This window comes from Hyperolius riggenbachi, chromosome 9 (genome assembly GCF_040937935.1).
Source record: "Hyperolius riggenbachi isolate aHypRig1 chromosome 9, aHypRig1.pri, whole genome shotgun sequence".
Taxonomy (NCBI): Eukaryota; Metazoa; Chordata; class Amphibia; order Anura; family Hyperoliidae; genus Hyperolius; species Hyperolius riggenbachi.
Genome location: NC_090654.1, coordinates 70,142,953 through 70,154,047, shown reverse-complemented (window position 1 = coordinate 70,154,047; position 11,095 = coordinate 70,142,953). Strand labels below are relative to the sequence as shown.

The 11,095-nt window shown below is 45.5% G+C and overlaps 2 protein-coding genes across 2 annotated transcripts in view; one reads left to right on the top strand and one right to left on the bottom strand.

Moving 5' to 3' along the window:
- C9H3orf18 (chromosome 9 C3orf18 homolog) overlaps positions 1-11,095 on the bottom strand; it is a 28,848-nt gene that overhangs the window by 5,972 nt on the left and 11,781 nt on the right. The window contains exon 4 of the mRNA XM_068252999.1: positions 8,634-8,751. Within this exon, the coding sequence (XP_068109100.1) occupies positions 8,634-8,751 (118 nt within the window). The remainder of the gene's footprint in view (positions 1-8,633; positions 8,752-11,095) is intronic.
- HEMK1 (HemK methyltransferase family member 1) overlaps positions 10,923-11,095 on the top strand; it is a 114,058-nt gene continuing 113,885 nt past the window's right edge. Inside the window, exon 1 of the mRNA XM_068252995.1 lies at positions 10,923-10,956. The gene's annotated coding sequence lies outside the window, so the exon portion shown is untranslated. The remainder of the gene's footprint in view (positions 10,957-11,095) is intronic.

Below are 11,095 nucleotides of genomic sequence, written 5' to 3'. Positions count from 1 at the left end.
ATACAATGGGACATATTTATATGACAACTCTGTCCTCATAAGAGATCACTGAATTCCTCCTCTATATTGCATTCCGTATATCTGAGCACTACACGCCTGGGAGACTGGGAATGTAGACAGCAGACCAGACGGGCTGCCAGGCAACTGGTATTGCTTAACCTTCATAGCAGTATGGACAGATATATCCATCCATAAAAACATGCTGTGAACAGTATAAACGTGCACATCACATCAATACTCTCCTGCACTGTATACTAGACCCTTGCTTGACACATTTTGGCAAGTTACAGGAAAAAAAAAAAGTTTAAAAAATAAATTACTTTTTGCACAGAAAACCTGGGAAAATTGAATGCCAGGGAGGTTAAAGGACAACTGAAGCAAGAGGGATATGGAGGCTGCCATTTTTATTTCCTTTTAAGCAATACCAGTTGTGTGGTTCTCTTGCTGATCCTCTGCCTCTAATACTTTTTAATCTATCAGGCCTTAGGCAATGTAACTGTGGGTACATGTAAGAGTGATGTGCAGGTACTCTGCAGGAGAATGAGTGGATTCTACCTCTATTACACATTCTTCATGTACAATCTGAACCAGGTTTATGGGTGATAGACAACACCTCTGTGCTCAATGTGCCCAAACTTCTCAGCAGATTCCCTGCAGCTCTGTGGAGAGTGCATATGTAGAGTATAGTACTACTGTGTAACAAAGTAAACCTGAGACAGATGAAATAAAGTTTTATACATACCTGGGGCTTCCTCCAGCCCCCTCCAGGCTAATCAGTCCCTCGCTGTCCTCCTCCGCCACCTGTATCTTCTGCTATGAGTCCAGGTACTTGAGCAAGTCTGGCGTAGTGCGCATGCACACACTCCGCCGCCGGGAGCGTACTACACATGCGCAGCACTATTACGCAGGTGCAGAACGCTCCTGGCTGTAGGAGTGGCATGCTGCCGGACTGCGCTGACTGGCTGAATTACCGGGATTCATAGCAGAAGATCCAGGTGGCGTAGGAGGACCGCGAGGGACTGATTAGCCTGAAGGGGGCTGGAGGAAGTCCCAGGTATGTATAACACTTTTTTCATTTGTCTCAGGTCCCCTTTAGTCACCAAACCAAATTCTAACATATCAAATTCTTTGATTTCATGAGCAAAAGGAGTGCATTAATTTGAATAAACCAGCATTACAGCAGAATTATTTGCATCTCATTGACCATCTCTATTAGTGACACGGCTACACATCAGGCTTTATACTTACAGCATAGACGTTATATAGTATATATAAGAGATTCCTGTGTCCACATCATATATACAGTCACAATCAAATATGTATATATGACTTTAAAAATACGGGGACTGCTTTATTGAAGCAGCACAAGTAACTATTTTTGATTGGTATATTTATATTTTTATTTTTGTGGGCTAAGCAGAGCTATGATTACTGTATATATAATTTATGATAACTATTATCTGAGAAATAAAACATTGTATCATATTTTCTATTTTAATTACAGTTTAAATTCTTTAGGACTCCGAGTACTCAAAAACTGCTCCGACTCCTCGACTCCACAGCCCTGGTTAAGCCACAGGTCTGTCTCCTGTACAGCGCTGCGCTAGATCACAGCACTGTACTCATAAATATTTGCCTTTCTTTGTGTATTTCAGCCTGCCAGCTCCAATCATGGCTGGCAGGCTGTTTGCGACGCCCTCCTGTGTCCCGCTGCAGGGAACACACGCTCGTTCCCTGCTAATCTCACGAGGACCATGATGACTCTAATCGGCATTAGGCGGTCCTGTGCCTGCTACACTCCCACCGCCCATTGGGGGAGGGAGCTGGTTAAAAGGGAATCAATATGGCAGCCTCCATATCCCTCTCTAACACACCAGAAGGAGGGGATATAAAACTACCGGTGATTCCAATAATTGCTACACAAAAACTAATGTTACAAAAATATCAAAAACGTTTATTAAGTAATGTAAAGATATGCACAAAAATTATTAGAAACTTTATGGGATGGCCATTCCGCCACATCAAACCACACTCACCACATTCTCACACATATCCCTCTCACTTCAGTTGTCCTTTAAGGCCTAATAAAGGGCAATTAGATCTAATGTACCGGTACTTAGATAAATATACAGCGTGCATGAAAAAGAGGCACAGAAAATGTAGGGACCCTGAAATAGCCGGTAGAAGAACATCAGTATTTTATCAATATTCTATTTTATAGTTGTATTTTTCGTTAGTAAAATATCGGTAAAAGTTACAATACCTAACCTTAACACACACCCCCCCTTGATCTTAACACCCTCCCCAATGGCTAGCCTTACATCTCCTCCCCCCACCCCCCAGCTTTAACTTTCCCTGCACGCCTAACTTTAACAGACCGACCAGCAACCGGCCTTCCCACCAAAATTTTCAGGTGCTGCCATAGGTGCAAGCGTAGTAGCTTTTTTCACCTTATTTTGCATTGCTGGTGGACCCAGCGCCAACATTTTCACACTACCACCACTATGTGGCAGCGCCCACATTTTTTGCCACTAGAGGACACCCCAATTTTTTTATTTTTTATTATTTTGTCCTTATTTGGCTGCAGTAGTAACTGAATAACACCATAAGCAAGCATGCAGCCAATCTAGTCAGATCTGACAATATTGTCAAAAACTCCTGATCTGCATATGCTTGTTCAGGGTCTATGGCTAAAAGTATTACACAGGACAGCCAGGAAATAATTATGGCAGCCTGCATGTCCCTCTCACTTCAGTTGTTCGTTAAGTGTAGGCTGTAATCTTATTTTAAAGGGACTCTCAAGCCAAAAAAAAAAAAAAAAAAAAGATTTTAACTTACCTGGGGCTTATTCCAGCCCCCTGGACTCCTCTTGTGCCCACAACGTCCTCCTGATCCTCTCTGGGCAGCACTGGCGACCCTCGCAAAGCTGGGCTGTAGCTGCCAGTCTGTGGCTATTGCACATGCATCACCCTGAGCCGTGTACACCCTGGTCATGCTCCCAGCATGCGCAGTACGCGTAATTTCTACTGTGCATGCGCAGAAGGCTACCGGCACCAGTAGTGTGACCAGGGTGGCTGCAGCTCAGGGCTGCGCATGCGCAGTAGCAGGCGACTGGCGGTGACAGCTTAGCTTTGCGGGGCGGTTGCCGTGGCTGTCCAGAGGGGATCAGGGGGAGGTTGTGGCCACAATAAAAATCCAGGGGGCTGGAAGAAGCCCCAGGTAAGTTTATTTATTTATTTATTTTCATTTGGCTTTAGATTCCCTTTAATGCCATCTACGGTAGATTAAAACAGCAAAAGGTTTTGTATATGCCAACTGTTTATAATGACACACATGTTCACATCTTCAGTTGGTGCTGATTTCGGATCATTGATAAATGCTGTAGAGCGACAGCTGCTAAATTCTGTATCAATCAGACATGTGTGTGTATGTGTGATCACATGTCCTCAGAGCACACGTGTGTGTATATGTGTGATCACTCGGCCTCAGAGCAATTTCAATCTGAAGTTTGGCAAATATTTGTCAGCGAGTGTAAAGCAATGTATAATTTTTTTAAAACTTTTGCTTGTTTGCTTTCCAAGACTGAATGAACTGTTTGTACTTGTGTATGTGAAAACTGGTGAAACAAGATCAACCACAATGGTTAGAAATGTTAGCAGGCAAACAGAACGAAGGAAGGTTTTTAGAGGCATGTGTGGTTTCTATCCATGGCCACTGGGTGGCACTGCTGCTAGTATAGACCTTAGAAGAAATTTTCTATCACACAGACAAGACACAAAGCATAAAGTATATCGGGCTATTCTCCTGGACTTAATGCGCCAGAGCAGCAGCCACAGTGTTAGGGAGTCTTGCCCAAGGTCTCCTAGTGAACCAGAGGCAACCCTGAGATGAAAAAAACAAAAACATAAAAAAATTCTTACTGGGAATCAGGGGCACAGCAATAGCCATAGCAGTTAGAGCAGCTGCTATGGGGCCCTGGACCAGAGGGGGCCCTGTGGGTACTTAATGTATTCACTGTTACCTTTCCTGTGTTTCTCCCCCCTCTGCATTATCATGTAAATAGCCCAATTAACACTTATCCATGGGGTAGGGGCATGTAGAATTGCATAAGATGTCTCCAACCGAGGGCCCCATGAAAGTTTTGCTATGGGGCCCTATGATCTCTAGCTACGCCACTGCTGGGAGCCTCCCTGGCGGTATGATTCTTTCTTGATTAGGGTCTAAAAGCGGTACAATTTTTCCATCTACTTTTAGACCCTAGAATCAGGGGGGGGGGGGGGGGGGGAAATATCATACTGCAGAGAGATCTGCAGCAGCCCCTGCACAGACTCACCTCTCCAGGATCCAGTGCTGCATTACTTCCTCCTGGTGGCGCAGTACACCTATGGTGAGATTGACATCTCAGAGGACCAGAAGAAGACAGGCTGTGAGCGTTTGGATCCATTGGAGGAGAGTTACAACCGCCACTGCGTGCTGCTCCCCCCCTCCGGCAGCTACCCCAAGCCAGGCTCTGAATTACAGCTCCCAGCATCTTTTTTTTTCACCCCAAGCCTGGCTCGGGGTTACTACCAAAGAGTTTAAAGGACACCTGAAGTGAGGGACATATGATGGCTGCCATATTTATTTTCTTTTAAACAATACCAGTTGCCTGGTAGTAGTATTTGAATAGCACACCTGAAACAAGCAAGTGGCTAATCCAGTCAGACTTCAGTCAGAGCACCTGATGTGCTGCATGCTTGTTCAGGTTCTACGGTTAAAAGTATAAGACGCAGAGGAACAGCAGGGGAGCCAGGCAACCGGTATTGTTTGAGGGTCCTTTTACACATCACCATTACACGTGCTTTAATATATGTAGCAGACTGCGCTGACAAGGACATTGTAAGCAACCTGCCTTCAAAAATTCGCACCCTTCAGTCACATACTGTATACTGCTAGACAGGAAGTCATCTGAAAATCTGCATCTGCGCTCCGCACACGCGACAAAAATTCAAAAGGTTCACGTTACCACTGACTACCATTGCTTCTGGCGCTGTGCGTGGCAATGCACTGCAGCTTCTGCGTCAGCTGGACCACTGATGTTGCACTGCATCACAGGAAGTGTGTCATGTTCCACTGACTTGAATGGCCATTGTGATGAGTTGCGCTAGGAAAAGGTAATGTGGCGTAACAACGCGTTAAAAGTGTAAAAGGGGCCTAAAAGGAAATAAATATGTCAGCCTCCCTATTCCTCTCATTTCAGGTCCCCTTTAAGCTAGTCAGACTAGCCAGATAACTGCTGTCTGACCACTGCCGGCTTTTCTCAGTGGGGGCTCTAGGATCTGATAGGCTGTAAATGTTGCACCTGATAACAAAACAAAAAGGACACCAGCTCTAAAAATAGGAAGCTGGGATGTTCTCATAGTGACTGATGGAGTAGATGGGCCTCCAGGAATCATGACTTGCAAAATTATATGTCATCCGAGAGAATGATTGCACATTTTTCTGGCAGGGGAAGGGCTCTACAGAGCTCAGACAGCATGAAATCATTGTAGTCAAGAATACATTACTAGGAATGGTGGTACACACTGACTCCCCAAGCTCCATCTCAACACCACCATACGCCCCATCACCTTGGTCACTGTCTTAGTCCCCACATAATGTCCATTTCCAGAGGCAAAATATTCTTTAAGAGTCTTTGCACTATTTCCAGCAGAGCTCCCCATAAGGGGCAAGTTCTTATCCTCAGCAACGGAGGATGACATGTGGCATTCATACCTTAAACACTTTGGCAGGGGCAAGATGAATGAGAAGGGCTAAAGTTATTCCGTAACATAACTTATGCAGTACCATCTCCCACTGTCCTCCTCAATGCCAAATGTGCTGGAGGCATTTATGGTCCAAGCACTGGCATCAGCTGGATCTGATCTACAGTAGGCACTCCTCTCTTAAAAGTATACCCCTCACCTGCTCATACCACAGTGCACACTGTGACAACGACCATCCATCGTAAGATCAGACGGCAGCCTAAAGGTGAAAAACTCAACATTGCAGGCAGGTCGAATTTGTAATTCGATCATTTTATTGAATGACAATCGGTGCCACAACATGGCTTCCCAATCTTCAATCGATTTTAAAAGCGAAATCAGTAACAAAAAACAAAAAAAGGTTTGAACAGGAAAGCTGGCAAAATCTCAGTTGCAAGGGCTTGAATGGGTGTGTGGCGGTAGCAAGGATCAATATCACAGCAACTGATGGACCCTTGGCCAATGTCCCCCCCAACTGAAAAAAGTGCTGTCTCCCGCACCCCCTTCTGAAGGATGAGTTCAACTTACCTGGCGCTTTTACTGCCCCCAACCCCCCATCCCACCCGAATTTTTTTTTTTTTTTTTTTTTTTTTTTTACCGTTACTCTTTTAAAGCAAACCTGAAACGATACTGGAATAAAAAAAAAACAACAAAAAAAACAACAACAGGTACGCACCTAAGGAGGGGAAAAGCTCTGGGTCATATCAAGCCTTCCCGTTCCCTTCATTCCAGCGCTGTCTCCCCCTTTCGAATCTCCCACTGCGGGAGGCTTCTGAAGTCTTTGTGAGCCTGAGTGCTCCCAAAGACTGGTGGCTCCATACTGTGCAAGTGCACTCCGGAGCCGCCAGTCTGTGGGAGTGCTTCTCCTGAAGACTTTCGAAGCCTCCCATAATGGAAGAGAGCAGTCTCCAAACAGTTGGAGCCTTCACTCTCCTTAGGTATCTGTTTTCTTTATTCCAGAAACACTTCAGATCCTCTTTAAGGCTCACCTATCCAACAACGCGACTCCTGGCTTCCTACTGTGTTCGGCTTCACCGTGAACAGCTGGAACACTGGAACATGTGATGTCGCTATATGCGCTGAGTCACATGGCACAGGTGCTCGTAATGATGCCGAACATCAGACGCAGCCAGGAGTTGCACCAGTGGAGAGGTGAGACTAACACTGACCATCTATTGGAAATCGATGCACTTTGGGTGGCAGATCCCTTTCTGGCCAGACTTGATAAGAGAGCTAATGGTCAATTTGACTATACATCGAGGGAAGCATAGCCACCTTAAGAAGTTCCATCACACAAAGCAGCCCTGGCATCGATGCAGTGTTGATATCAGCAAGACGGCCCACCCAGCTTTTCAAAACCGCTTTGCAAAAATCTTCATCATTGCCTTCTATGAAATCTAAGAAAACGGTCCCCAAGAAATGGAAGCTCCTGGGAAACACGGTTTGCTGCAAAGCCCTGGATGCCTTTGGAAAATAATCTGGTTTGAAGCCAGGACTTGAGTGATAACACTGAGGGAAAATACATGGCTTGGGGTGACTGCATGAACTCTCCAATGAAGAAAATCCTGAAGATCCTCAGGGCAGAACTCAGCAGACTGCTAGATTCTGTGCCAGCGAGTTCTGGCTGCAGACCAGTGAAGCCATACTAGCCACAATATAACAATGCAAGGGAGAGGTTTAATGGTATTAAAAAAGGCCCTCAGGTCCTTCCAGAGGAATTTGGCACCTCTCAAGCCCATGAGTGGAGAGGCAATTACTGATAGGTTTAAAAAAGAAGGATGGATGGAACACTACTCAGACCTGTAGGCAAAAGCTGTAACTGCTGCCCTCAGTGCCACAGAGTACCTAGCAACCATGCTTGAGAGTGACAAATAGCCTGTTGTGGCTGAGCTCAGTAGGGCCATCAACAATCTGGCAACACATAAGGTGCACCTGCAAAATGAATTCCCACTCCCTTCACTAATACAGGGGTTCCCTGGGATCCAAAAATTATTTGAAGGGTTCCCCCAGGGTGAAAGGGTTAAGAAAGATTGCCATAAACGATTATTATTTTATTTATTTTGGGTGACTAGCTAGCATGTGCATAGGTGTTGTCAAACACCACTGTCCTCATCTAATGCAATTAGCCAGCCTGTAGAATCCTTTCCCAAGCAGATACTGAACTTCCCCTGCAGATCTATTTGGCTGCAGTAGTGTCTGAATTACACCAGAAACAAGCATGCAGCTAATCTTGTCAGGTCTGGCAACAATGTCAAAAACACCTGATCGGCTGCATGCTTATTCAGGGTCTATGGCTAAAGGTATTACAGGCAGAGGATCAGCAGGACAGCCAGGCAACTGGTAGTGCTTAAAGTGGACCCAAATTAAAAATACAAGATTTCAGCAATAAAATCTATTTTCTAAATTATAATAATATATAGCAGCCTTTTTTCAGCTGCATGATGACAAATGTAAAATATTTTACATTTATTGGAGGAAACCCTCCCTTCCTTTCAAATTGCCGGGATTTTTCCGGCAAACTGGTGGAGTAGATGGTGTCCGGCAATGGAGAAATTGCTAATGGCTGCCCCCAGTATAACCCTACCTATGAAAAGAGAAGGCTGAAAAGCATGCACTGAAATGATCATAGGTTTGAAGGAGTGTTTATTTATCTTTGTATGTGTCAGAGCGGTGCAACTAAATAGTTTTAATTAAAAAAAATGTTTGGTTTGGGTCCGCTTTAAAAGGAAATAAATATGGCAGCCTCCATATCCCTCTCACTTCAGTTGCCCTTTAATCGCTTTCTTATAAGTGGCAAAAGCTACCCTCAAGATAATGGCCCCCGGCACACAACCTCTGTAACTTATGTACCTTTCCTTGAGGCCGGAGATCTCGGTTGGGTTCTAGCAGTTCCTGCTCCAGATCTTCCTGCTCCTCTGCTGGGTCAAAGTTGTACATGGGCATCAGCTGGTGACGCAGCTTCTCCAGCCTGGCACAGAAACACAACAAACCAGATCCTGAACAATAATGCCAGCAATAATCAGTCAGTGCTCTACAGGAAACACTGCAACCTACAACTTTACTATACTTTGAGCTATACATTCTCCATGAAAGGGTGGAAACAGGATCTGCAGTGTGCTTTCAGGCAGGACTTCAGCCTCTATGGAGTTATAGTGTGGCAACCCCCCCCCTTCCTTTCTCCCACCTGCAAACGGAACCTCCTTCTGTATAGGCAGTTCTGCGAATTCCTTATCGGTCTGCAGTCTTGGGAAGGTCAATGAGATGCAAATACGGTAATTTTCAGTTGCAAATGTATGCACCTTTAACATGGATTAATCACATCCCAGCAAGGTTAAATTTGATTGATCCATTTTCAAGCTGCATAAGTAATGTACCAAATTCTGCATCTCATGGACCATCCATACTGGCAGTTTCTAGTCTAGTAGGCAGCCTTGAAAAAGAGAAAAGAAGTTGCATGAAATGTACATATGGAATCCTAAATAAATGCATTACAAATCATGTATGATGAGAATTGCCACAGCGCACGCCAGCTCTCTGCAGGTTTGCAAAAATTATGATAGACTCTTGTTGAAGTTTAGCAGCACTGGAGCCTTGTGATTGGTGGGTGGAAGAACACATGATCTAGGAGGCAGCACAAGGGCTATAAGGTGTGTGTGCCTTGTTATTTCTTCTTTGCAGTGACACATCTTCAGCTTTGAGGGCATCTCCAACCAATTGTTATGAACATTGACAGCACAGTAATGTACAATGTGCCAAGGATACAAAAAGACCAATAAACTGAGCAAAGCAAATTGTGACAGCAATCAGGTTGAGGACAGTTTTACACTTATTTTTTGCATTGCAGTGCTCCTGCGGCTGAGTGTGCCAACTAGGTCATATGCATAGCATAACCCGCACCCCCACTTAGTGACATACTCCTTCCTGAGCAGGAAGTACTTAATTGGGATTACCGTCGATCTGAATGTGCGTCATGATGCACCACACTCCGTTGTTTACACTAGGTGCGTCGCCCATAGACTTGCATTACCCCAAGCTCCATGTGTTAAGCACAGTGCTTGCGGTACTGCGCTGCAATCCTTGTGCCGGATCGGATACTTCAGAAACACTGCAATGGACCGCAATAAGTGTGAAAGTCTCTATAGACTTCCATTGCTTTTGCAGGGTAAGGCACCGCAGGTTTAACCTGCAAGTGTAAAAGGGGCCTCAGTGTGTAAGTGTAAATCCTTTGTGTAGCTGAATTTGCTGCACCTATCCATAAAGACCTCTTCTGCCTTATTTCCAGTTATCAGAGTAAAGGTGGCCACACACACACACGCACACTATACACACTATACACACACACACTAAAATGATCCTATTTTACAGGAATTTGATATATACAATCGGTTGTTGGAAAAATGTCAGCGTTCTTGCGACCCGCCAGGGATCTGTTGATCCCGTCACTGGTATCAAGGGTAAGCAGCCCCAGGGCATGGGGTCTAAGCGAGCATAGGTCTTCACCAGCGCACCCGCGAGGGATGATGGGCCGTCACTGGGTGGCAGACTACTTTGCTGCCTGGTGCGAGCCATGTCACGACCCCTAGGACTACCAGTGACGGAAAGAACAGAGCGTACCTGGCGGGATAATAGAGGATACCGCTGGAGTGGACCGTTGGGCAAGGACAGACTAGCAGGACCGGACTGGCAGGACAGGAAGGTCTAACCAATAGGGAAACTACTTGGAGGGAAACTGCAACGGAACGCCATGGCTGATGACCAGGGATGCAACAGCATCTGTGAGAGTGCTAGGCTTTTATAGCCAGCCTCTCAATTAAAGAGAACCCGAGGCGGCATTTATAAATCTTAATAGGATACAGAGGCATGTTCTGCGCACAATCACATGCCTCTGTGTCCTTGTGCTGCCACTGTCAGCCCCCCACCCCCACCCCTCCCAAGCTCTGCTGTCCCCCCAGCAAAATACTGCCAGGCTACTGTATATGCTCGTCGCTAGCCTTCCGTTATCCTGCAGCTTGTCACTCCATTACAAGGACCCCCCCTCCCCCACAGCTAGCTTCCTACAATTGGAAGCTATGCCGCGAACCAGGAAGTACTTCCTGGGTCACTGGACAAAAGAGGAAGCTAGCGCACCTAGCAACAGAGAGGGACACCAGCTCCTAGGAGGAAGTTGGGCGAGGTAAGTAACAAGTAAATAATTGTATGGTGTGTGTGTCACACTTTATAATCACGATTTCTCGACTCATGCCGAGTATATCGTGAAGCGATTATTGTGAGATCAGGCGGGTCTGTGTGATTGCAATAAAATACTATAAATA